Source organism: Calonectris borealis, chromosome 15 (assembly GCF_964195595.1).
Source record: "Calonectris borealis chromosome 15, bCalBor7.hap1.2, whole genome shotgun sequence".
Classification (NCBI taxonomy): Eukaryota; Metazoa; Chordata; class Aves; order Procellariiformes; family Procellariidae; genus Calonectris; species Calonectris borealis.
The window spans coordinates 10317400-10345397 of NC_134326.1; the positions used below are offsets into that span (position 1 = coordinate 10317400).

Here is a 27998-nt window from a genome sequence, read left to right on the forward strand (position 1 = left end):
AATGACGATTAGCGGCAGCAGCGGGGCGCGGGAGCCGGGCGGGGGCTGGGGCGGCCGCCGGTGCGGCGGGGAGGGCCGGCGGAAACAGCCGCGGGGCTTCGGGCGACTTGTGCGGTTTGTTCTCCCTCCCAGCAGAGCGGCCCCGACTCTCTTCCAGACCTGCGTCTGGATGGGAAGAAAAAGGATGGAGGAGCAGTGGTGGAAAGGGGAGCTGGCAGCAGACATCCACCAGACCCTGAGGACGAAGGTTGGGTCCCACTCTCTTCCTTTCCCTTCCTCCTCCTCGCTCCCCCCCCTGCGCCCTTTCCTTCCCTGCACAAGTGCCCGGGCACGGGCCCACGGAGGGAGGGCTGTTAAACTGCCCGGGCTGGGGCTTGGTGCTGGAAAACCCGCCTTCGGCAGGTCTCAAAGGAGCAGGTTTGCACAGAGCTCTTCCCTGTACTCCGCTTTTTGATCGAGACTTGTTCAAAACCAAACCTGTGAAAGCTGCTACCTAAAAATATCTGCCTGCAACTTTTCAGTAGCTTTAACTTAGCCGGAGTGTTGATGACTCCGTGCATTAAATGCTAAGAAGATGCTGATGTTGACCCGCAAAAAAATCAGCGTCTTGTAGGATCTGGAGAAATAGCGTTGCTTCTTTTCCAACAGATAAATGCTAAGATTCGAGTAAAAGATGGGATCCTGTTCCCTGGCAGACTGTTGAGGAGCTGAAAGATGTGCACACGTGGCTTGTAATGGCTTTTCTAGAAGTTAATGTATCGTTTACAAGCGGATTAGAAAACCAGTAAAAGGCCCTGCAATAAGGAAAACAGCCCGGTTGCAGTTTGATGAGCTGGTGTACGGAGAGCGGGTAGAGCTAAGGCTGTTCGTTTACTTTTCATGTTTCCTTAGGTAGCCTCCCAACTTTGGAGAAGCTCTAAGTACAGTTAGTGGGTAACGTGAGAGAGAGCCCTCGGCAAATATTGACTCCCTGCACGTGACACAGCTTTAACGTTACTGAAGTTATGGCTAGCAAAGTTAATGCTTTGGACGTTCTGTTCCCTTTGTTTCTTTACAGGCATTTAGCAACAAATTATGTCAGGTGAGTTAATTGTTATCGGGTCTCTGTGATTGTTCCAGCTGAGGCAGGTCTTCCTGGCCCTACAGCGAGGGGGGGATAATTGAGAGAATCCAACTGACAAGGCATTAAAAGGTGGGGGGAAGCTTTGATTTTTATTTACTGTATCCACTAGTTTTTAATCAACTATTTCATTCTTCAGCCTGCTTTCTGGGTGCATCTGACTACTCCAGATTGCTAAAACCTCTTTGTATATGGAGACTAACCTAGGCCAGCTGAAATTATAAGAATTATTTAAATTTAAAAAACCTGCAAAGAGGGAGAAGGGTCTCTGGGCTGCTCTGCTTCTTCTGCTCTGAGGAAGGTCTACAACTCTTCCTCCTTGAACAATTTCAATCCTAATTCTGCCCACCTTGTAAGGGTGACTTTTCTTTGTGAAGGAGGTACTACATGAGAATCTAGAGTGCAAGTATATCAAGCAAAATAATCACAGCCCCTAAAACTTTTTTGTTCACTGTGATTTTTTTCCTCAAGTAATATTCTGCAGAAATAACTCGTAAGTATTATTACCGAGGTTTGCTTTTTTGATGTCTAAAGTGTCAGAATTTACCAGAGAACATCCTGGAACTCCCCAAAAGGATCCTTCAGCAAAGTTTGGGAAGATAAATTGTTTTGAGGTACTGAAGTCGGTTTTGTGAGCATGGACCAGTTTTAGGGATGCCTATGGCAGTGGCATAGAACAAAATAAGCTTCAATAGTGGCATCCCCACGAGAGTATTAGTGTGTTAGTGCATTATTAGTGTATTAGCATGTTAATACTGGAATACAGAAAATTCAGGCCTTCAAAAATGGTACCCTCAAGCCTAAATGACCTCTCTGGTTTAAGATACTTGCAGAGGAGTCCCAGTCTGGAAGAGTGTGTGTCTCTGGTCTTGGGTGAGAAAAAACAGGTCTTAGTTTTAGCATGTGAACCTGACAGGAAAGTTACTTAAAGATGCTTGTCAAGGAGGTGGAAATGCATGTTGCAGGCTATCCCACTTTATTTTTAAAGAACACACTTAAAGTCTGGGTTTAAGGTGAGAAATAAAATGTCCCTTTTAAATAACAGAACTCTTTTCCTAAAGCAACTGAAAGATCATTAAAAACACTTTTTTTCCAAAATAATTTAGACACACAAATATAGGAGATGTATGCCTATGAAACAACCCAGGTTTTATGTTAACAACTGCAAAAGATGTTATGCCACCCCTCTCATCCCCCCAACTGGATTTGGGAGTTCTTCTTAACCTCATTGGAAGTTGATGTCCTTTGTGACAGAGGTTGTGTGCTGTATCTGATGGATATGTTCTGCATGAGAGCAGATACTGAATGCATGTGGTATACCTGGCTTCTAATTCAGAGGGCTGAGAGATGCTGTGAGGCTTTGTGACTTCCCAAAGGCTCTAGCTCAATGAGGAGGAAATTAATAGCCCCTGAACTGTCTGACTACTAAGATATCTGTGCTGTGATTACTGGGATGTAGTGTTCAGCTTAGCGGGACTGTATTATGTTAGTTATTGAGCGTGCTGACCTAGTGGAGCAAAACACTTGAATTCTGAAAGTGTTACACACATCCTTAGACTTTAAATGAGAGGTTGAAGTATTCCCCTGGATTAGGCCAGAACATTAAACCTGTTGCAAGACTGAGCCAGGAAGGAAAATAGAAATTGGAGCATATACTGTGTTTGTTTGTACTAAGAGAGCCTAACACACCAAGCCAAGAACGGTGCTGCACGTACTGATATTTTCTGGTGCTTCAGCTACTTCTACAATGGCCCTATGCTATTGATAATGGAAAGGTACTGGTTGTGCCAGGCAGCTGACCTTCATGTCAAAAATGGGACACCTCTCTCAATGGAAGTGGAACTACTGCAACATCTGTGCAAAACTTGTGCTCTTGCTTCAGTAGCCCTGAATACTCCACAAGTGTGGAAAGCTGAGTAACAAGTCAGTGTTGGGGTTTTTGTTTGTTTTTTTCAAGTTGTGGAAATACTTCGCTTTAGAAGGCTGAGCGTTCCAGAAATAAGTGATGTCTGTTTGCTATTCTTCCCCCATTCTTGTGTTTATGTTGGGCTGTTTCCTTCCAGGATATGTTCATTTCCTGCAATTAATGAGAATTACTAGATCTGCCTGCATTTCCCTTTTTATTTATCCCTTGCATAGCTTCTCAGAGCAGGGCCAAATTTTACAGGACTTGTTGTTTGTGAATTTAAAAGGTTAATAATTGTGACTTGATCTTTTTAAAGATAGTCCAAATTACTGTCTGCAATTACTTTCAGCCAGGTGAGGAGAGCTGATCCTCTTTCTGCTGAAAGCAAATAGTCCTTTGCTGTTAAAGTGGTAAAAATGTCTAAGTGATTTCCTCTAGGTGAAAGCTCCTCCACACCTGTCTCCCACCTCATCTTCGTTTAAAGATCTTAATGAGGAAATGCTGTTTACCACCATGATGTGTTTCATTCTACTTTGACATGCAACATTTCCCTTGGCTTTGTCCATGGTGTCAGCTTGGACCGCAGTCTCTGAAGCAGGACTGTAATCCACACAGGGCATGTTGTGAAGGGCCCTTTTCTTCACTGGTCTTTGAGTACTGTCATCATAAATGCACTTCTTGCAGTTTTAAATCAGCCTGTTAGAAGTAGTGCAGGTCCTGTTATTAATTTTGTTCAGTAAAAACACAACCTCTTCCTCTTCTCCCTGCACCCAGCACATGTCCCTTTATTTTCTGCAGTTGTGCCAAAGCATCTGGTTTACTTGACCTGTTGGTAGCATGAAGGTCTTGATGTAACAGGTACTGTTTTATCTTTTAGGCTGTTAGTCCACTCTTGTCCTTGTTATTTTAAAAACTGGGCATCTCTTTGCTGCTTAATTAAATGGTACATTTGATATGTTCAGATCTGCCTGGCACAGCCTGAAATTCAGATTGGTGCAGATTAGACAGTCACACACACCCTGAACAGAGGGAAGGTGTTAGGGCATTGCATAGGTGGTGCTTCTGGTTCTTGTTTTTAAAACAAAATCTAGATGAGAACTTCAGGGGTCCCAGATACCTGCGGACATGCAAAAGGTTTTGGGCTCTTTCCCATTTCATTTAATAGGAGGATAAAACATTAACCTTTCATTCTGATGCACCTTTCCAGTTTGAATCAGCTGTGAAAGAAAGTAGGTGTAACAGGCTTTGAGGTGTATTAATATCGGGGTTTTTATCCAAGACTGGAAGCCCAGCAACAAAAGCATAATCTGTTCACTTAACAAAAAAGCACACAAAAAACTCTAGCTTTTGAAAATCGGCAACAATAGCATTACTGGTTGCTAGCTGTAATTTGCTTATGTTAGAGATGGCAGCATGTGCATGGAGCTGAAAGGAACAGATGTCCTAATAAAGTACATGGTTATTCATGATCTCTCTTCTTTTTTCCTTAAAGTTGGAATTTCAATTTTCACACTCCTTTCTCTGATCCTTCTTAGATTAGCTGCTGAACTTCTGAATACTTTGAAGTGTGCAAGAAGGACTTAATGAAATGCTTGATAAAATACCAGAGTGGAATGTGTGAAGTAATGGTTTTTCAAGCACAATACTAGTTCAACTTTCCCGCAAATTTCGAATGCCTGGGACTGTTGTGAGGATGCTGAAGGGCAGAGTGGATTCAAGTAGAAAAAGCTTTTACATACAGTTGAAATACTGTCTTGGTCTGCCACAGGTTTTCTGTGGGACATCTCAGTAGTATGCTTGAACCTTAATTTAAGTGTTTGTACCAAGCTCTGATCTCAAGGAATGGAGTCTGTGCTTATCTGTATATATTTTGGAAAACAGAGGTGAGTGGTAGGGGAAATGCACGAAGAGCACACAATGTGGTCTGAGATGGCCTTTAATCTAGGTAAAGGGGGGGAAACTATTGAAGGTGCTACTGTCCTTTGAAAGAGTAAGTGAAACAACCCAGTGTAAGCTGAAGTCATCGAGTAGGTTGGAACTTGAGGTTCTGCTTTACGCGGCCAGAGTTCTGGTCCTTTGTGGGAGATGCACGTGAATTTGCTGCTCCTTTTGAGTGTGCAGGAACAGTGGTAACGGGAGAAAATCTTAATTTATGGTGTTTCATTCACACGTCAGTGGAATGCATCATAAATCAGTAAGGGTAGCTGCTGGCAGCACTGATCTAGGCAGTGTAACGAACGTGTTTAAGCTGTTGCTTTGTCCACCTGATTCGTCACTGTTGAATGAGGGGAAAAATAAAGGCTATATTGCCCGTGTACCTTTCCTTATTAGAAGGTATCTGGATCTTAAATTTTCACTGGAAATAATGAGAGGAACTGCCTGACATCCTTTTTTAAAACGTTGTTCTGTCAGGTTTGTCTCTTACTCCTACATACTGAATCCAGACGCTGTGCAAGACTGGCACTTCTCCTAGGGCCTGATTAAGACTTGTCTAAAAGAACTGAAGGTTGCTTAAATAATGGGAAACGCTGTAACTTTCAGGACTGAGAGATATGGTTATGGCAGGGCTAAAAAGAGGAGTAATAGATGATGCAGTGAATCCTAGACCGTCTCTTATTGCCGTATCCTCTAACAGTTATAATTACTGGTCTCTCTGTGTTACAGGACAGCATGGCTTGTGCTTGCACAGATGAAGTGAGTGCGACTGTTTCAGATTTTCACCATGTGTTTCTGCTCTGCGAGGACACCCATCCTGCTGCCGTACCCTAAGAGCACTGCCCTGTCACTATCTTTGCCCTTCCCTTTGAGTTTGCATGGCCAGCTTGAAGATTAGTAAAAGCCAAATGCATCAGCTGTACTCTGCTATCAGACTGGTCACAAGCACACTAACTCTAACCTTTCTGACCGATTAACTAAACTGCAGTCAGCTGCCTAAGCATAGAGACACTTACCAGCAAGATTTGTGTCAGTCATCGTGTTACTGGAAGGCATAGTGCTGCAGTCCGCGCAGGGGCAGGAGGATTGTTGCTGGGCGGGAGAGAGAATAGCATGACATTAGTAGCAGAATTAAATTGGCAGCATGCTACTTAGTCTACTGCAAATAAGCATGCAGAGAGCTTTGAATTTTCAAGCTCCTATAAAAAATAGTATAGTCTAAATTTTTCTTTGTATATCATCTTCTTGCCTGCATAAATAGAAGTTAGCTTTTAGTGGTTTCTCATGTGTGGTGCAATAATTAGATCTAGGAGATCAATTTGGCACTTTCCTTCCACAGCTGGAAGACCGGTTAGAACAGAAAACAGGAAGGAGTTTGTCTCTTTCAAAGAATAACTGTTAATAGCCTGCTAGATAAGCTTTCCCGTTATTTTTCATCTACAGGCATTTCTTGTTCTAACGGCAACAAGTTTGCAGTATCAGTTATTCTTAAAACAAGAATTCTTAAGAATCTGGTGGAGGTCATGTACATGTTATTTTTCCAGAACATACAGAGAGCTAAATGATTGCCAAAGTTACCATGGTTTTGACTAGTTTTCTAACTTAAATACTTAATAGTCTTTTTCTTTTTATCTTTTTTTTTTTAATTTTAAATTTGAATGCCTTATATAGACATCACATAAGTAGTGGTTTGGGTTTTGGGTTTATATACTGGATTAAGAAGAATCATGGAGATCTTGTTGAAACTTTAGTTATATACATTCACTGGGTAATTTTATTCATCAGCTGGAACCTTTTTTTCAAATTTTGGGTTAGGATCAGCAGTCAAGACCTGTCAGTTGTGGTAGCAGGGGCCATGCTCTCGATTCTGTTTACATATCCAGAAACAGAAGTAGATAGTAAGATTAAAGAAGGATAATAATGAGAGAAGTATGAAGTTCATAGTAGTAAATGGAACCTGTGTCTGTGTAGGCAGGTATTGTAACAGCTGTTTCTAGATGAATGGGCTTTACTGTCACTGAGTAGCTCTGGTTTCGGTGCTTCATTCTGCTCCAGAAATGAGAGGTAATTTACCTGGCTCTCCAGGTATCTCTCTCCCACCATCTCCCTCACAGAGGGTGCAGCTCTCCGGAGAGGCCTGTGGGCAGCAGCTGGGATGGCTGGTGCTGAGGGAGGGAGGAGGGCAGGAAGAAACACGGGAGCTGTTGCAGGGAGTCGGGAGATGTTGCATGTTTGACCTGTGGGACAGAACAGATCCCGACTGAAGTCCAAGTGCTCTGACATGGTAGAAAACCAGCTTCGGTTAACATCTCCCTGAATTTCAGAACCTGAGGCATATTTGCTACAGCATTTCATTTTCCTTGTCAAAAAGCATGTGAGTTGCTCTAAAATACCGTGATGAATTCCACTTTTGTTCTGAGAAGTGATCATTATTAATATGACTTATTAGCATAATGTCACATCACTTGCTAACTTTTCTACTGCTAACTTCTTTTCTCCTGACTGCTTGTCAGTTCATTACTGGCTTTATATCGGTGGGAGCACGGTTTTGCTGAAAAGAAATTGGGCAGAAAGAATGTGTGTGTGGAATTTCTTGCCACGTTGAACACCAAACCATCTGATGTGGTACTCTGGTGAAGGCAGATGCTGGGCAGACTGGCCTGCGCCAGCTGCTGCTTCACGGGAGCTGGAAGTTTTCTTCCTCTCCACTTCAGTCGCCGTTTGGTTTAGTTCAAATGGGCAGTGAAAGCCTAACCTTCACGTGGTTGCTCAAAAGCTTTAGTTTAAGTCTTGTTTGCCTGGTATCTCCTTTAGGGATGGATTCCGAAGTGCATGTGCTCAGCCCAGTTACAAAACTATCGGAAGCACAGACGAAATCCTGTCTCCTGAGCTCAGGCAAGGAATGGTGCCGGCTGAAGTGGTCAGGTTACTGGTGACGAGCTGTCTCTCCAGTGAATGAATGGCTCATGTCTGGAGCCTGGCTGCCTTTCAGATGTGATTGCTGAGGAAGATTTGTCTTCTTTAACACCACTTAAAAATGTTTACGTTGATTCCCTTCTTTTAGAAGGTCAGGTCTTGAAGCTGGTAGGAGGTGGCGGCTTAAAAGTTGTCTTCGCCCTTAAGACTCTCGGCTCAAGCCTTACTTTTCAGATTTTGAGATTAAGTGGGGATCCCTTTAAATGCTGTGCTCTGCCTTTCTGGAGGCTTTCTGTGGAGAGAGACGCTGATCAATATGTTGAGCAAATCTTGTTAAGTAATTTCCGAGGCACCTGTGAGCCTCTTATGTGCTGCCGCTTTTAGCATTTCAATGTGGCAATTGCTTAGTAGCCCAAAGCAAAGTTGTTGAAGTAGATACAAATGAACAGGTCAAAGATAAGCAGAAGCAGCATATGAAAGGGCAATTCCAGCAGACAGCAGGACTCCCAGTTTCTTCTCTGTTGTTTTACTGGAGATAGAGGAAACAATTAAGCAATGGAAACTATTTATTTTATTCTTGCTCCCCAAAAGTTCAGTTTTTTCCATAGAGTTGTATTTGCTGATTCTGTATCAGTATTCCCAAAGCAGCAAAGGCATTTTTTTAATTCAAAGGAGTAATTTTTTTTTTTTTCTTGATGAACTTATGCTAAAGAACCCTGTGGGGGGTTGATGGAAAGGGATGCATACCCACAGCCGTGTTGATAACTGTAAGCCTGCTCTTCAGCTCTTGCATTGTTAAACTATGTACTGCTCGCTTTCCTTTAAAAGAAAATCTCATCATTTAGGACTGATCTGTCAGTGTAAAAGCAGTCCTACTGAACTACTTATTAGCTGCTTCATGCTATGTGGTGCAGGGCAAGGCTGTTGCCTATACACAGATAATCACCCTGGATCAGTTAATACCTCGAACTTCATCTTGTAAGAAACCACAGCACGTGGCTCTGTTCCTCCTAACATTAATCCTGAAATTGAACCTTGTCTGGGCTGTTAAGTCTCGTTAGCTGGAAGCCCACATAGGTTTTTTGGTGCACAAAATGAGAATGCCTTTCACTTACACCCTTTACTAGTAACCGATTTTCAAAAAACAATAAAAAATAATAATAATTAAAAAAAAGCAGATGTCTTACGGGGGTAAATGCCTGTGTTAAACTAGTAGCAGAATAATCCTATTGGCTTAAATTCAGTGCTTTGACTGGTCTTTGAATTTTCTAGTGCAGTGGGCTGAGTAGGGGTTGTTCTGGCCTGAGCATCTGAGGTTCAGACACAAGTCTCTGGATCTCTGCTTTCGTTCTGAGCCTCTAATGCTCACCCACTGAACTGTAACATTTAGACATGTCAGATTTTTTTACTAGATGTGTAACTGGAGTTGCTGCTTATTTCTTGCATTTGTTATGGATTAAAAAGCAAATTTCCCATTAAATATATATGCTGACCTCAGAGTATATAGAGAGTATAATTTTGCTGGGAGGCTTAGCTGTTGAAACAGGAAGGACATTGCGAAAAATAAAACTTGAAGTTCCTATCAGTCACCTAGAAGAAAAAAATATTTCAGAGGTAGAATTGCCACCTGATCTTATGATAGCTTGGGCTTTGTATAGACATATTTTTAAAAAATGCAGTTATTTTAACTGATGTAAGCACGGAGCTTGAAACCATTTCTGCCAGAACGTTTATGTTATGGGTATGGTAGGAACTCCTGCTCTGAACCTGTGTATGTCAGTTGTACTGACGGATTGAAATCTCTGTACATAAGGCAATGGAAAAATCAAATTTATGGGGGTTTTCTGGGTATAAAACAATGGGGGGGGAACATGTCCCATTGTCTTCCTGCTTTATAAATTGTTACTGGTGGGCAATTTCTTTATAATCCCTCAGTGAAGGCTGTCCCAGGTTTCAAAGGGCTGTTTGCCTGTCCACAGCGTGTGTCTGTTCAGTGCAGAATGTGTTTTTTCAGTGACTTTCTTTAAAAAGGCCTGGGAAGCAATCATCCGTAACAGCGCTCGGCTTGCTGTCTTTGTGAGCTGCTTCTTGTTCTGGAGCCTCCCTGGTTTCCAGTTATGTGGGCCCCTCTGCGCCTGATTGTGTAGCTATTTTTTCCTGATAAGTTGAACCTCCTCGTGGAATGTCTCCTTCCAGGGGATGAAAGGAGCGTGGGCAGCCACCGCGCCGGCTGTGCAAGGTGGTGCTTCTTGCTTCTGTAAACGGGGTAGCCAGTGCAGATACTTCCTCTGAGCGCTTTTTTTAAGTCCTGATTTATTTAGTAGAATTAACTGTTCTATGTACTGCTTTGAAGTCAGCTATAAAACACATCTATCTTGCAGCACTGTACTACTAATTTATTTTCAAATATATGTAACACAAAAATGACACATAAGCAGAATCTGAATTACTGAAATACACCTTGCTGAAATGTTTTGGTTTGTGTTGTTTTTAAATCCGTGCCTACCAAATGTATTCAGCCCATTTTGTTTTAAGTCTGGCCATGTCAACGGCATTAGTATACGTCCATATCTAAAATGATCAAGTGTCAACTTTTAAGTGGCAGAAAGTTGGTCCCAAGGAACTTCACTCTTTCCCTTAACATACTTCTTGCATAGTGACTACAAACTTGTGTGTAAAATCCTTGCAGGTGAAGATCTGGCATGCCTTTTAAATGAAAATTTGTATATTACGTGTGAAATACAGTCTGTCAGTTCAATAATTAGCTTTTATAATGCTGAAGTAGGTTAGTACAGAAAATGCTGAAATTTACTATAATTAGAAAAGTTTAATCATTCTCCAATGTTGTTTTTCTTGTTAATGTCTACTTTTGTTTCTTGCTGTAGCCATGCACCATGTGAATTGTTTTTTAAATGTTAGATAGATGTTCTTTATTCTAAAGACCTACTTTTTTTTTTGGCACAGGATGTAGTAAGTTGGGCAACTGAGGAAGGGGAAAGAAGGGCAAGATACATTTCTCTGATATTGCCTATGAAACCCTGTTAAAACCTTACTGAACAGTCCAACTTGGGTGAACAAAATTAAAAAGGAGTCCTTCAGGAACAATTTTCATGGCCAAGAAGTTTGGTGTTCTGTAGAAAGCAACAGCAAGTTGTTCCGGGGTTAAACTGTAATTTACAGTGTTTGACCATGTGTTTAATGCTTGTGAGAAAGTGCATGGATGACCAAAGTATTAGAAGTTAACTGACTCTCAAAACATGCAGTAATCCAGCCCCGATTTCTGTGTCAATCATAATGCTGTAGCTGCTAAGCATTTGCCATAGCAGGTGGGGGGTGTTGCTTTGGGATTCCAGACACTGAAATGGTGTTTGTTTCAGTACCTCTTTTTCCTCCCTTTTGTTTTTTCCCCTTAGGAACTTAAGTTGCCTATGTATAAGGCTCATTCGCCGCAGATTGGGATGCGCCGATACTTCATTGACCTCTTGACTGTCCTCAGCAACCATTTCAATCTCTGCCCTACGGCGCGGCATCTCGCTATCTATTTATTGGACCTCTTTATGGATCGCTATGATATCACTATCAAGCAACTGCACATCATTTCGTTTGCCTGTCTTCTCCTAGCAAGTAAGTTGGCTGCTGTCTATTAGGCTTTTTTTTTTCCTGAGCAAATGGTTGTTTTCTTTACATATCATGTGCTGTTTTCTCTGCATTAACAGCTTCCACCTGCTTAAGGTAAGGCCTAATGAAGTCCAAGTCAAGGCCCAAAGCAGTCTGTTAATAAACTCTGCTCAACTGCACAGCTTGCACGACACATCTGTATGCTGGTGTAACGTGCAGAGGAAGTTTTGGCAGCTGAAGCTGGGTCAGTGGAAGGGGACAAGGAAGATTGGGGGTGATGGGGTGGGAAAAAAGCGGCAAGACTGGCAGAGGTTAGTTCCAAGGACGAGTTGGTAGTAGGGAATGACATCTGTGTAACTCGCAGCCTCTCCTGGAGATCCGTCCTTGGACAATCTGTGCCTCTGTTGTGATCACTGGGCATAAGCAGTTCCTTGCAAATCGGAGGTTTCTTATACAGGGGGCCAAAGGAAAATTTGCTTCTCGAGGCACTTAGTGGATGTGTGTGTTGGTGATGCTGGAATGCATATTGCTTGTTCTGGGCTCCTATCAAATAGCTAGGCATTGCTGTGTAATACTAAAGTTTCAGTATTGGCATCCATTTAGCAAATGACCTTGAACATTTGTCATTAGTGCTTTCTTGAAATCTTCTCTGCAGCCAGGGCTGTGCAAGCGGAGGAAAGCGAGACTGGTGCCTCGAGGAATTGCAGTCTACCCTTGCAGACTTGTGAGCTCTGTTTCCAGGTTACAGAGAAATTATCCTGCCATATGGCAGCCATGTAGAGCAATGCACTATTGTGGACAACAGAAGCTCTGCAAACTCTAGCATTAATGGCTGAAAAGCGCAAGTAGTCATATTGGTTAAGGTAAAAAACACTGTAGAAAGGCAGGAGCTATTGAGGAAGGAAGGCGAATACTGTATGTTTACCCCTCAGGACATGGGATTGCTACGGCTTTTCCTTGCTGGTTGTGTTCTGAAGAGCTTAATCTGCAGAGATAATGGTAAAACAATAAAAACCCCTATGTGCTTAGTGTATTTAAGCATTGCTGTCTATCGGACTCCAGAGAAGATGGTGAATTATGTGGAGCAGTTACTGGTTCATGTTGCAAAAAAGGCCAATATTAAAATCGGAACAAAGAAGGATGTAAATGGTTGCTGTAGGTGCAGTCTTAAGGCAGCCTACGTGACTCTCAGATATCACAGTTCTGCTGACCTGGGCCTTTGGCGAGCTCCTTCAGACTAGCAGATTGGCAGAAAACCATCCCAGCTGAGGAAGTGTTTTCTTTATTTACCAGAGACGTATTTTTCTGAGGGGTCAGACAAGCTTCAGGCTAGTGCAATGGAGGGGAGAGGGGCTAGGGTTGACTTGTACACTGTTATGAAACTGTACCCTTAATTTCAAACACATCAGACTGAAAGAAATACCAAGTTCAGGTAGCCTGGGGACTGATGCCTGCTCAGGAGTACTCCTTCAGCTTTCAAACCACCTCTCTCTCTTTTTTTGGGTAACCTCATAACTACAAGATGCCTTGCAGCATTGATAGTTTTTTGGGTTTGGTGGTGTTTTGCTTTTTTTTTTTTTTATTTCCCCAAGTGCATGGATGAATGTTACCTTCAGGAAAAGAGCAGAGGATTTTCTTTAGATAAATCTGACACTTTCAAGTATACTCCTCCTCCATTTTTCCCAAGCATAAGATTGATGCTTCAACAGTTCTTCTAATAACATTTCATTTGGATTTAGAGGAATAATTTATAGCTATAGTTTATGTTTCCAGAGCTACACAGATAGGATGAAAACGGTACCCTCAAACTTTGTACGAATTGTCGGAGTTGGTATGCTGGTAAGATCTTGGGCAGAGGTTCACCATATAAGATTGGGAGAGCTGGACTGCTGACTTGTGTAGCTTCTAGGATTTAAAAAAGAAGCAAAAAAGCTTTCAAGATTTTCCTTATGTAAATGACCGAAGTAAAATGCAACTTCAGGCCACCTCTATGCAACTGTGAAGCAAAAGGAAGTTCACAAACTGCCCTGTGATAACACTGGAGGGAAATGTTTTGCAACATTTGCAACATTGCCTATTTAAAAAAAAAAAAGTCAATTTGCTTAAAAGAGCAAGCCTAAGTCTAGTGAGCTAATGAGAATGAGAATCTTTCTAAAATTAAGATTAGAGCAATGCAGTAGCATGTATACATCCTGATCTGGAATTAAATCATCCCTTACAGGAAGGGGAAAAGGTCTGTTACCGTAAAGGCAGCTTTCCTACCAACATGTAGAAACAAAACGTTGAAAGTTGAACCAAAGCAGCTTTGCACAAAGTCAATGCCTAATTAACTTGTATAGATAAGGTTAAAAATACTAGGGCTCAGTTTGGAGACTTTTGGGAGCATAGTGAGCTCTGTTGTTTACTGTCTGGGCCATCTTACCGTGCAATAAGGATATTCTTTTTTGGTACGTGTAGTTCAAAGTGATGCAAGTCAAGTCAGGAAAAGCTACTTTACAGTAAGAGGGAATTCTTTTGTTTAGTTTGTTACTTTCAAAATTATATGAAACGGAAGAAAACTTGTACTATGATTTTTTTTTTTTAATGTTTTGTAGTAAAAGATTCTGATTAAGTCAGAAGTATCGACCTGAAGTCACCTCAAAAGTTCTCATTGTAGCAAAGAATAAAAAACCCTAGTCCCTTGCCTGTTACTGCAAATGCAGTACTTGGAACTTCCCGCAAAGCATTACTGTAGGAAGTTGCATAGTTTTTCAGCAGAGGATTGCAGTAAAAGTGCTCTTCAGGCTGTGTTGCAAGACACTTGTACTTCTAAAAAAATTATATACCTTTACTGTAGCGAGCAAAAAACTAATCTTTTTTAAAAATAGTTGTGGTGTTTACATCATATCAAGATGAATCTTTAATGCAGACTGTCTTTCAATAATTGCTATAAACGCATTTGGAGAAACTCTGGGTTTTCTTCCTGATTGCTTCCTTAGAAAAGAGCAAGAGATTAAGGGTGGTGTACAGACCACAAGCAAGATGAGGTGTAGTTAGAGGCAAGATTACTTATTCCCACTAATTACTGTAAGTGTGGGGTTTTTTGGGGGTGGGAGGGGCACAACAGAGAAGCTTTTAGGCACACAACTTTTGAAATGGAAGCAACAAACTTCTAAGCTAAATGCAAGTTGAGGACAATTTTTAAGCTCAGAGAAATTGTTGTAAACTTGTGTTTAGCTTTGAAGTTTGTTGCTTCTATCTCGGATCTAAAGGATCTCAAAAACTTGGTTTTTTGTCTCCCCCCCCCCCCCTTCACGTACAAACATTGCCATTGCCTATTTTCAATAGCATACAAAAGCAGTGCTCTCATGGTGGAGAACATAGCATTTTGCTAGATGTCCTTTAGTTAGCTGCAGCTAATTTCTCTTGTTGTATTCTAGAAATGCATTTTGACTGGCTCATCAGACAGGGAAACTGGATGATGATAGTGCTTCCCACTTCGGTAATAATTGTGAAAGAGTTGAGGGAGTGAGAAGATAATACTGTTCCAAACAAATTGCACTAGCAGCCAAGTAATGTTCAGCCTGGACTTGCTGCAGTTGAGAGGAATGTGGGTGCGTGTCCCTCGAATCATCCAGTCATTCACTATCCAGAAGATGTATATTTCTTTTGCAGTGTACGCACAGCGTGATAACTGGAGAAGGCCTCTGGAAATTCCTGCCACATAGTTTAGGTCCTCAGCTAAAAACAGCTATAAAAGCTTTGAAGTTTACTAATGTCATCAATGGTTATTATTTCCTCTGAATCAGTTCTGAAGAAGAAAAATTATTCACAGTAATCTAGAGGTGAACTGAAAGCCATTGGGATAGGGAAGGAAAAGTTGCTGGAAACTGATGTCACAGTTACTTTAGGAATGTATCTAGAATAGCCTGTCCCCCTCACTTGCATTAGAAACTTTATGATCTAAATCAGAATCATAAACTAAACATGTTTTTGTAATACAGAAAGACCTGGTCCATGTGGATGTTTTGGGTAGGTACATGGTTAGAAGAAGAGGACCTCCTGTTGAGCTGTGGTAATACAAGAGGTTGTAGGTTCCTGCTGCTGCAAGATCATTAGTGAAGTCCAGTGGTTTTAATTGCTTAAGACAATCCATCTGTCCCTTGCTTGAAGCAGACTGGTGATTGCTCAGGTTGACTGCTGTTAGCTCAGGGAGATGCTGGCTTTTGGTGAGAAGTAATGCTGGGCAGGTGGGCCTGGTGGTCTTCAGACAAGCCAGCTGGATCTAGAGCAGGGTGGTTACCAGTACAGCTGCACAGAAGCCAGGATTGCTGTGTCTGCACCAGGCTATGGATGGATGCTCACTTTGCAAACAGGTAAGTGACTGAAAATGCTACTACTTTCCTTTTCCCCCAAAGCACCCCAGTGCTTTGAGTAAGCTCTGATTTTCTCCAGACAAAATCAGCTGGCTGATGGTTTCAGTAAGTGGATTGACGTAGTCTAACTAACATTTTGCCTGAAGGGAATTGAAGAACTTTCACCCCACCTGGCAGCTGAGAAAGCAGCCCCTTGTAGAGGAGCACTGTTGAGCAGCAGCAGGTTGTAATGTTCTCATCTGCCTCTTCATCGGACAATTTATTATAGAAAATGATTGTGATATTTTAAGGCGCTCTAGCCCTAAGCGCTCTGTTAGAAAAAAGGATTGTGTAAAGATATCCCATCTGCTTTAGTGCTACTTGGCTCAAATTGCCTGCTGAAAGCTGTGCAAACCAGCTGCCCCAAAGAAGATGGCACTGACACCACCCATTCAGACGTCCAGCCGCAGGAGCAGTACGCTCTGGGGAAAGAGCAAGCACCTGGGCAGTAAGTCTTAAACCGCTGCAACTATTTCTTCTGTGAGTTTCTAACTGTGGTATATGGGGGCTGTACTGTTATGGTGTATCAGAATAGTTAAAGCAGTGCAGCTTTTGCCTGTAGCTGTAAAATCCTAGCTGGGTCTTAAAAGCTGCTCCTCTCTTCCCTGGAGAGCGAAGCCTCTTCAGTAGCAGGTGCTTCAGTACCTGATCAAAGCAACATCTCTCTCAGCCATTCAGTGGCATTGAATGTTCCAGCAATTCTAGTTCTTGTGGCCCCTCTTCCTCAAGAGGGTTCTGCTGCTATGGAGACATGATAACAGTGTTTAAATTTGAGTATTGTTTTAAGCAAAGCTAGCTTACTGTTCAGCATGTCCAGTGCTGCATTGTTTCACAGAGTACTTGGGTACTTCTGGCGGTTTTCCTGGCTTTATTTTGCCCAGCTCCTTAATCTGCCAGTGGATTCTCAGCAGCTGAGTTAACTCAGGACAATAAAAGAAATTAGAGCAAGAAAAGATGTCTGTGCTAAATGGGCTGAGGTAGGGCATGGATAATCCTTTATCACCTAATTCCCCATTGAATATGTGGAGCTGTTGTCAGATATCAGGCAGCTTTTCTATTGGACTGTGCTTTGTGATCCATTCTCCATTTATTGTCCCACTTTCATGAGCAGGTAACTGTTCAGACAAAGACAGCCGAGCTACTTATTTTCAATTAAAGATAATAGTGGTGTCAGTCTAGGATATGGATTAGAGTAAAATTTAGTCTGTAGTCTTAATTTTTTTTTTATTTCCCTGTTACTGTAACATGTACAGAATATTTTCTTTAGTGATTAAACTTTATTATAGTAAGGCGTTAAAAACTCAGGTGCCTTGTACAAAGTGGTTTGCATGTGTGCTAGGTATTGTACAGACCGATGAAAAATCCCTGACTGCTCACTTTGCAAGACACTGCAGAAAAAGGAATTAAGCAGGCTATTTCTCAAATAGCCTGTCTTCTTCTCACCTTGCTTAGAGGACAGTTAGAAGCTGTGTTTGTATCTGGGGTGGCATGGGACAGAGTCTTAGAAGTTTGTTGTACCACCTTCTGGAACAATGTAGGAATAAAGAAAAGTAGTCCTTCAGCTGTGTGAGCAGCTGTAGGTCTTTTCTTTATGGTGGGATAGATGGGCTTGACTGGTTTATCTTTCTTTTGGATTGATTTTAATTGTTCATGGGACAAAAAGTAGTCACACTTCAACGACTCTTTAAATTGGCAGTCCTTTTTGTTCCTTGGTCTTCTCAAGGACTCTGAAAATGTAATAAAACAAATTGCCTGCATGTCCTGCTTTTGTTTTGCTACCCATGCAAAAGCCCAGGAAGATCATCTACCCAACCACCAGTAATCAGTCTGAACCGCATGCTGTGTAGCTAGGTGTGCATAGGGACTCTTGCCTCCTGCAGCGGATGAATCGGTTCTTCAGGGTCCATTTGATAGCAGTGATGCTCCTCTGAGACCTTTATTTTTTCCTAGTGAAAAGCTGGCACGGATTGATAGGCTGTTTTGATAATGTGACAAATGTACTAATGAAATGTACTCTTTATAACTTAAGCCTGTTCCCCTTGACAACAGGACTTCTGGCTTTCATTCATCAAAACAAAAATGTGAATGTGTAACATAAAAAGCACTCACTTTTTTTTTCTAGGGGAGCATCTGATTGTAGTATTCAGAGCGGGACAGAAGTAACTTGGAAAATCTTTGCATCATTAATTACAGTAATACTACATACTCTTAAAAATGTGCCATGCTCCCCCCATTTATTTGGATTTTACAAAAAAGTTGGTCACAAATGTAAACCTACGTTACATATTCATCTTATTTTGTTCATCTATTGACCTCAGCAGGCCTCCTTGTATAAAAATTTGCAGCATCCAGATACTTCCTAAATTAAGCATTCCTTTAAAGGCTTCTGATTCTGTTACCTCAAAACAAAGCTATTTTTGAGGGCAATAGTGAGAACTAAATGGTTTTATCAGTAACTGGAGCTCAGAACACAACAGCAAACTTTTAATTTGAAGTGTCTACAGTGGCATTTCAAAAGCATGCAAATGACGCATACACAATTCTCATGAACTTCAAACTGCAGACTCCAGGTGATAATGTAGCTGAAACAGCTTTGTTTTTCTTCCCAAAGCGTGATGTTGATTAAACCAGTCAGTGTTATTTGTTTGGTCAATACTAGACTTGCAACTGTCTTGTCTGAGCCTTTAATATTCTTGCAGCAATTGTGTTGGAGGTCCTAGTTCCCTCAGCATAAATATGTTGTTCATAGAATCTGGTGTAATTGAAGGAACGAAAATAGGAATAGCATATTCCCATATCTTTAAATTAGGGAAATGGAAAAGGACACACTGCATTTTAAGAACATCTTAAACTTGTTCTTTCCCAGCTTGCCTCTGATCTCTGGTCTGATGGAATGAACTAACTTTTGCTGTCTTCTCGAGATTTCTATTTAAAAATAGTGGGAAGTGCTCAGTAAACTTGGAAGCAATGTGTTTAGGTCAAGGTGGAATTGGGAAAGAAAATGTGATCAAGTTGCTTGTATGTTGCTTTAGAAAGTAGCTCATATTCAAATTTTACAGTTTATTTGAAGCAAAACTTCTGAGTGATTTCTCTCCCCCCATTTCCAACTCAGTTTTCGAGCCTTTTTTCAACTTATCTAGCCACATTTATACTCAGTGTCTCCAATCTGCTGCAGTGGCCACTGTTATCTAACATTAAAGCTAGGAACTAGTGTTGGGAAGCAGAACGGGGGAAATAATAAATAACTAGTAATCTAAATCACTAAATTTAGCTTGTTGTCAATTATTTTTAACTTTAAAAGAAAAATGATCTTGATCAATTCGAATAGGTTTGCCCTATGTCCGTGTGACACCCTCCCAACACTACTGTGCTGATAGTCTGACCTTTTGAAATTTCCAAGGTTGAGTGGGAAGAAAGAAGGAACTAGAACTTACGGAAGCCAGAATGAGAGATCTCGTCCTTAGTTTCCTGGGCATGCAGTGGTTCCTCCTACTTCTGCTAGCATACTCCTTAAATTTCCATAACAGGCTGTGATACCACCTTGTGGGGAAAAAACAAAGGGTTAACTTTTCTCTCAGATTTCATTTTTCTTGAACAGTTCTAAATTCAGGTGACAAGGAGATTCATGAACGTGTACACAGACTCCAGAATTTTAAGGCTTTTTCACTGACAGCGTGCCCACAATCCTTTCCTGTTCTACTTTGTGTGATGGCTGAATTTTGTTTTTTATTGTTATGCTCTTTTACGGTGGGGTGGCTGCTGTATTACACTTCTAATGCTTTTCATATCCATGATACCTAAATGGACTCAAAGATGGGAAATCCATTTTTAAATGTGTTAAAAAGACACTTAAGCTGCTAATACTACAGAAAATTGTCAGGTTTTTAATACACTGGAGACATGGGATGAAATTGCTATCCTAAATGGATGGCAAGATCTTACTTCCTTTTAAAATAATTTTCTAGTGCAATACTCGCTTTAATTGTTTTTGAGAATATCTGAAGCTGTATGACACGCTAATATCTTGTCAGTTGGTCTGTGTTGGTAAAGGAGGACTCTTACAGAGGCAATGGAAGGACAACTGAAGCAAGAATCAATTGTGGCATATATGCCCTCAAGAACAAAGAGGAAAAATAACTACAGAGTATTTTTAAGTAGCTGTGGGTTTGGATTTTGCAGCAGGGATGTTCTTTAAGCTGTACTGGAAACTTATTACTGGTGATTGTTTGTTGAACAAGGAGTGGCTGGTAGATAGGTCATTTTTGGCGTGGTGAACCAGCAGTGTGAATTTAAGAATACTTAATTGCTTTCTTAAGTTTGCAGCAAAGTAGCACTGTTGCTTTATTATTGATAGATCTAATCCTGAGAATGAAATCTGATATTGGATGCTTTTTATGAAAGAAGGGTGAATAGAGTGAGATCCTGTTTTTCTGTAGAAAATGACAGCACTTTGTAGCTACGGGTGAAAACTGAGTCATTCTAGAGACTACTGCTGTTTCAGCAGGCTGGTAAATACAATTTAGAAAAAGGTGCAGCTTTGCTCAGCTATCTTGACTCTGAAAATGTATGCTCTCTCCTAACCCCATCGGAATTACTTATGTTAATCACTTGGTTACAGTGTACTTCTCCTAGTCTTTCAGTGACCTTAGCTAATGAGGCCCTCCAAGACAGTAAGGAACAAAGAAATTCTGAAGCAGCAAGGGCAAAGGTGGTGTTGCCCCAGGGTTTTTAATGTCTTCCTTTTTGTAGCATGGGCATTTAGCTTCCATACCCAAAGGAGCTTTTTTCCCTCAATATTAGATCTTCCTTTGCCATATTTGCCCCATACTGCTTGCTTTCTTCACACTTGACTGAATGCCCTTCAGCAAACCGCTTCCAGTTATTGTCAGAAAAACTATCTGTAATCCTAATGAGTTTATAATCTTGGTTTTGGCATCAATACTGCACAAAATGAAAAACAAACAAACAAAACCATAAAAAGGATATAGGAATATGTTGACCAGTCTGTTGGCCTCTTTTCTACTTGTGTCACTGTACTTTCCCGTCCTTTAGAAAGCTCCTTTTATCATTACACTTTCTGGTTTGGGGAGTGTTCTTTGTTGGGTTTTGGACACTCAATCATAACAATAAATCTTATCTGAAAACAACTCTTCTGGCAGGTAAATTTGAAGAAAAAGAAGATAAAGTTCCAAAGCTGGAGCACTTGAATAACCTGGCATACATGTGCAATGTGAATGTGGTATTGAACAAGAAAGATTTGCTTAGAATGGAAATGCTGCTTTTGGAAAACTTCAACTGGAACCTCTGTCTACCAACACCAGCACACTACATTGATTACTACCTCTATGTGTCCGTTGGCGAGAATGACCTTCACAATGGCTGGCCGATCACCTCACTGACCAAAATCAAAGCTTTTCTGGAGAAATATGCGTATTATTTCCTTGATTTCTCAGTGCAAGGTAAGAGGCTTAGTTCTATGCTAGAATGATTTTCCATTTGGCAAAAGGCAAAAATCTGAAAGAGATAAGGCCTTTAAAACTTGTCATAATATGGATTGCACAAAATTATCTGTGCAGAATTGTTTCTCTTTGCAGTTATTTCAGATGGCAAATGGTGCGGTGTCCTTTCCTTGTGCATAAGCCTCTGGTCTCTTTTCAAAAATCTCTAGATGAGATCCACTTTTTTCTTCAGCTTAGAACACTAATTGGAGAGACTGTCAGAAACGGGGTCTAATGTTTGATCTGCCACAGGGTATGAACTACTGTCAGCTGCAGACATGGTATTATGCAGGTCAACGTATACATTTTTTTAAATTGTATTTTTAGAGGGTCCTGTGCTGCAAGACATGACATATTTAGAATGATGGGACTTTTAGTGATGTGGTTCGCAGCATCGCTTCCAATATCTGCCCAAGTGAGAGGCAATGAACTGCAGCATCTTCATAAGCTGGTTTCAACACTAATGTAAATATGTGTGTGATTGTCAATACCTAATTTTGGTTCAGTTGAGACAGTCTGCAAATTTCAGCATAGTCTATTTTGTGGCTTTTTATGAAGTGAAAGAAACTGTCATGAAGCCTTGATAGTGGTTACAAACAAGTAGTATAGAGATCTTCAGGAAAGCTTCATGCAGTTTTTGAGAGACTTTTTCTGGTCGTGAGTTAATACTCTGAGATGCATGGAACAAAGCTGAGAATTTAATTTTGTCCTGTTTTGCCATGTATACGCCTAATAGGCTCACTGCAGTGATTAGCAAGAGTATAATCCTCACTTTTTTTTTTCTTTTGTAGATCACACTTTCCTCCATTTTCGTCCATCTCTGATTGCTGCAGCTTGTGTGTGCACCTCACGTATCTGTATGCAAATTTCTCCTGCCTGGACAACACAGCTTGAATTGCTAACATGTTATTCCTGGGAACATCTTGCTCAATGCATTGAAATGATGCTCATGTAAGATCAGAAAGAATGTAACCTGCTTGTGCTCTTAGGAAGATGTTAATACTCTGTTTTAATTTTTTTTTTTAATTATTATTACTATTTTTAAAGTAACTGTTTAGCTGTAATTAAAAGTACAATATTACATTGGTAACCTCCATCTTCAGTTTGGGGAGAGGAATAAAAGGGAAAAATCAGGTCACTTTACTAAATACTGTATTTTAACAATATTTGCAATGTGGAATGGAGTTCACAATTTAGTGTTCGTTATGTTTTTCTTGTACTGGTTGTCTATGTGATTGGATGGAAGCTTTTACAGATAGTTGATAAAAGGTTTTTTCCCCTTTGTTTTCTCGTTGTACCTGCAATATACTTGCTGCAGAGAGAGACCAGTGTATCTCTAACATCAAGAATACAGTAGGGAGACATTTCAGAACTATTCTTTTCTCCAGTAAAGGACATGACTGTGATGCATCAATACTGGTCTGGTATTTTGAGCACATAGAGTCTTAATAGAAAATAAAAAAAGTTTAATAGAATGATTTAGATTGGGAGTGATGGTGGACCTTGGAGGTAACTTCTGAATTCCTATTTAAAGTAGGGCCAACTGAATTTAAATCAGACTGCTTAGGGTGTTGTCTAGTCAAGTTTGGAGACTTCCGAATCTCTCTGGGCAACTTGTTCCAGTGCTTCATCGTTCCCATGATAATCAAAAGTGTGAAAATGTTTCTTCCTGACATCTAACAGGAATTTCCCTTGTTCCCTCATAGCTATGCACTTTAATACTCTGCAAATACACAGGCTATTGGCTATTTTAAAATGTCTTTGTGTTGTGGACTTAAGGTTCCAAGATAACAAGTCCATCAGTAAAAACATACTTGTGATGCAAAATTATCCATAAACCTGTTGTTAGTGTGTGAAGATCGCAGCAGGATAATTAGAAATTAACTGTGAAAGCAACTGAGGATTACCACATATAGCTAGGGCCAAAAAGCTGATGATGTAGCCTGGCTGGTGAAACCTTTGGGATATATGCAAGCTCTGAGAACTTCTCTCTTTGATAAATCTTACTTATAATTTGTTTCAGATATTATGAGAATGACATCAAAGAAGCCAGTAACATGAAAAAGCAAGTAACAACTCAACATCAAGAACAGGAAGCAGTGGGAAATCTGAGCCATCAAGCCACTACTCAAGTTCTCTTCCAGCAATCCAGTCGTCACCCTTTAGCCCAGCATTCAGCTACGCTCTCCCAGTTCCAGTCGCCAGCGCAAGATTTGTGCTCTGCTTATCGTGACTCCTTACAGGCCCAGAGGCCCAGCGGTCCGCTCGCCGGGAGCGCGGAGGGCTCGCTGCACTCCTGCGCAGCCCTTCGGGCCAGGCTTCGGCCATCTGCCCAGGCTCTGCCCATCCAAACGCCCGTTGCTGTGCAGGTGGCCTTAGGAACAGAGCCCAGACACTGCTTTTCCTCGGCTTATGGCAGTAGTTACTTCAGTGGTCGTCGCTCATATGCGGCTGGGTGTTTTGACGGATAAATATTGATGGGAGAAAAAGGTGATGTGAATAGAAGCTGAAGAAGAGACCCTGTGTGTGATGCAAGACGTGTATCTGAATGGAAACCACGGAGGAACGGAACCCTTATGGCTCGCTCGTTCAGAGGACGTTGATCTGGATCCACTGACCAATGGAACCTGGGTGCCTTTCTGCCAAGGGTTGTACCTTTGGCTCCTAATGAGAGAGAGAAATAGAAATTCACTAATATACCTCACTCGGTGTCATTTTGAGAGGCATCTGCGTAGAAACCCTGCGGAGATTACTTCCTTCTAGTCTTCAGTTAGTGACTCGTCAGAGCTGGATGAAAGCTTGTGTTGAAGAGCTATTTCAGGCTGGAGCGTTTGTTGAATTTCTGGCCAAGTAGCAATGTACCTAGAGGATGTTGTTGGAAAACAAGGAGTGCTCTCCTTCTCTCCCAGTGATGTGTTGCTTGAACAGTGGCAGCTTATACTACTGGACGCTTCTACTAAAATATACTGAAATCGGTATCAGTTAAATGTGAACTTTATTTATGCAGAAATCTACATGTAGAACACTTTCCATTTTCCTTGAGCAGGAGTAAGACTTTAGAATAAAAGGAAAAAAAGAAAAACAGGCCAGAAGACTATCAAATCATTTTTGACTTAAAATTCTCTTGGAATCTAACGTGGTGCTGAACTGAACATCACTCTGCCTTCAAGTATTTTAGAAACAAAAACAAAACCTTAACTCATCTCTTAGGTCTTTAACGTGCTGCTGCTTTTAAGACTGGAGATTATTGTTAGTAAAATTGTTCATGAGCTTTATCAGGGATTTAATGTTACTTGAAAAAATCCTCTTGGAAAAACTCTTGAAAGGTTCACGGCCTTCAGTTATTTCATCTTTTGGGCTCGATGACTTGCAGCAGTAGTTGAGGCTCAGGACAGAAGAACTGGTGTTAATGGGGGCAAAGATAGGGAACTGGTTAACTTCACTGTGAAATCAGAGTTTGATTGCAGTGCTAGACAATGCTGACTTAGTTTTTTTTAATACCATCTTGGCATTCTCTTCAAAAATGAGGCTGGTAAATTGAAGATCCTGTTGCTTCTTTGCAATGAGACACACACCTACTGCCCCGTATCCAAAGGTTTCTTTTTCAACTGAAACCAGAGATGATGGTTCAAAAAACTGTATAGGCTTTTTTTTATGTTAATGTAGATATTTACAAGAAATGGACGTCTGCAAATGTGAAACTTTAGTTTTGATATATGCAACCTCTATGGTAAATTTCTTTGAAGGCAGTACTCTTGGTTTGTCTTTTCTCTGAAGGTTCTCAGGACAGCAATACAAGTAATGTGCAATATGTTTTTACTGACTTGGGGCAATTTTTTCAAGTCACGTGTCACAGTGCTGTTTTAAATTATATTTTTTAGATAATTGTTTTTAAGGGTGTTTTAGGGTGAAAGGGAGAAATTAGCCTGCATGCTAATGCGTGTTTGTGTAACTGTCTTCCAAGAACACAACTTTTGGTATCAAGTTAATAATTTCTTCCATTCAGCAGGCTAGCGGAATCTTCTTGGTTTTTTTTTTTTTTTTTTAAAAATGCAAACTGTAAATGAAGAGGCAATACGCTTCAGAAATTAGTCTAGAAGTTTAGAGAACTTAGTTCATCTTTTATTCTGTTGGCTTTGTATTTATGTTAAGCTTTATTTTCAGAAGACTTTAGTGTATTTTTTATTATGTCATTCAACAGACGTAAAGAACAACATACATGTGGCAGTACTGTTGTGTGGCTTTTCTGTTTTTTATCACCGTTATAATTTGCGTCTTGTGCAGTGTGATACTTTGGACCGCCATCATGCTTAATGGTGAAAATACTTGCGAAGTTCCCAATTAAAGTTTCCAATAAACAAGCACACAGCTGGAGTGCTGTCTTTTTTTTTTTTTTTTTTTCCTAGTAGTTTCTCCTTGGCTCTTTAAGAGCTAAGAAAGAATATATGTCTATACTTCAAAAATGCTTGATCTGAACACTCATAATGTTTTACAGGACAGAAAAGAGGTAGGACAAATGTGATGGAAAGGCCTTGCCAAATAAATTGTGAAGGATTAGGCAGATCAGGAACTTGGTCACTGCACAAGAAATAAGGTCCTATTCCAATGAAGTGCTGGTGTATGTAAGGAAGTACAAACTGGGACGAGGAGATGGCTGAAGAAACAGGCAGAAAATGTGCAGAGACAAGGTAGGGCCATAAAATAATGTAAGAACAGATTGTTCTAGCTCACGTGGCCAGTCTGTCTTGGGGGTGCCATCTTACCTGAGGAGATTGAAAGGCTGAAGAGTAGAACATGGTTGTACGTTCAGTCCTTCTTCTGGTGACCGTATCTTCTAAGTAGGAATTGTCCATTGAGTTCTAGGTTCTGTTTGTGCCGTTGTATCATGGTGGAGTTGGGGCAGATTAAGTCCGACAGCAGACTCTGAAAGGGAAAAGATTTGTGAGAGTTTGAGTTGGCCTAATACTGCTTCGATTGACAGTTCTCTCCAGAATGCTTTAAATGTTGGTGGCAATCCCACACATCTAATTTCCACTTTTTCATGTGACTGGAATTTTTTTTTTTTCCTCTTTTGTGAAAACATACCTCCTCAGGAAGAGCGAATGTAGTCGAGTTCAGCCAACCTAAAGAAACTTTTCTGAAGTCTTTTTGCCACAATTACTTTTGGAGGGAGCTGCAGAGGTGCATGCAAAGCTGAGTTAATTTTTAAACAAATGGATGCAAAACTTCCCACCCTGTGCTTGTGCTGTTTGATGCTGTTGGTTGCAGCATAGTCATAGATCAGAATTTTTGCATGCTGATTAACTTGTACTGTGCTGGCAGACTTCAAAGTAAGAAAGGCTGCTGCAAAAGCAAATGCAGCGAAACATGGCTAGGAGTACAAAATGGGGTATGGCACCAGTTACCCCCTTACATGGGAGGATGTTGCAGATGTAACCAAACAAATGAGAAAGCCAACATTAAAATTAAAAAACTGTATTAGTGAGTCCTGACAAGAGCTGCAGCAGGGATACAGGTGGAAAAAAGTCTGCTGCTGTTGATCAGGCACCAAAGGTTAAAATGAACTTACTTAAAAAAATCTTAACAACTGCAGCTTGCTGCTTTTTTAAACAGGAAAGGGAAACTACTACCATCTCCCTATTTGTGAGAAAACCACAACTTGGTGTTTGCAAAGTTATCAAAGCTGCTGTTTGATCCTTTTGTTTTAGCAAGTTTTACACACTGTAGCAAACAATTTAAAGTTGATATAATACTCTGAGTATAATCAACTCATCAGTAAAGTGTACAGATGTTGCTTAATAAAATTTAGCTTAGTTCTATTTTTTACTGAGAAGTCTAGATACTAGCAAATGTGGGCCACACACTGATGGATTCTTAGTGATAATTTTGCACAAGCTTTTTCTTTTTTTTTTTTTAGGGGTGTTTATTTTGCTCTCTGTACTGCCATTTCAAGACAAGCCTAAAGAATGTCCTCCAGTTGAAAAGGCAGCAATGCTTTTTTTCCCTATGTGAGAACACACCTTACATGCTTTCTAGAAAGCCTAGATAAAAATCCCCACCCTTCCTTTCGAAGTGTTGTTGCCTGTATAATGGGCAGTTACTTGATCACATGTAGCATGTGAAAACAAAATGTGCCAGTTGCACAACACTAAATGTAGTTGCTTCTAGAACTGGAATTAGTGGTGACTGGTTCCATTTTGTTTTCAAAGCAGGGAATCACCAGGTATCAGCAGCATCTTGATACTACACATTTCAACAAAATTCTGCTAAATCAGTAGATCTGTTTGTTGCAAGTACCAAAAGAATGTCTCAAGATTGAACAGGTTTCAGATTTGACTTGTGTTTCTCTAATTAGCATTCAGCATTATGCCCTGCCTTGGAAACAGAGTAAGTAATATACTGAGCAACACCTGGTCATAAGACATCTGCAGCCTGTTTCGGGTAAAGTGATGGAGCCTGGATGAACTCTTGTTGCAGCTGGAAAGCTTAGTAATCTCTATTGAGGAAAAATATAAAAAGTAATTAAAAGCCTTTTTTTAATGCAAGATACCTGAAATGATTGGGATTATCAGCCATGTACGTAGGTCTATTAGAAAATGAACTTTTGCGTA

General features: G+C 40.7%; 1 protein-coding gene across 1 annotated transcript; it reads left to right on the forward strand.

Annotated features, from left to right (window-relative positions):
• Positions 1-96: 96 nt before the first annotated feature.
• On the forward strand, positions 97-27985 carry CCNJL (cyclin J like). Its single transcript, XM_075164151.1, has 5 exons — positions 97-247; positions 11291-11501; positions 21049-21348; positions 22179-22338; positions 23411-27985. The coding sequence occupies exons 1-5, from the start codon at positions 170-172 to the stop codon at positions 23856-23858; spliced, it is 1197 nt and encodes a 398-aa protein (XP_075020252.1). The 5' UTR covers positions 97-169; the 3' UTR covers positions 23859-27985.
• Positions 27986-27998: the final 13 nt, after the last annotated feature.

What these genes read in the sequence shown, in the direction of transcription:
- CCNJL (XM_075164151.1), top strand. Translation starts at nt 170, where the DNA reads ATGGGAAGAAAAAGGATGGAGGAGCAGTGGTGGAAAGGGGAGCTGGCA. An exon ending in ACCAGACCCTGAGGACGAAG is followed by an intron (nt 248 to 11,290) that starts GTTGGGTCCCAC and finishes TTTTCCCCTTAG; the next exon opens with GAACTTAAGTTGCCTATGTA. An exon ending in CCTTGATTTCTCAGTGCAAG is followed by an intron (nt 21,349 to 22,178) that starts GTAAGAGGCTTA and finishes TTTCTTTTGTAG; the next exon opens with ATCACACTTTCCTCCATTTT.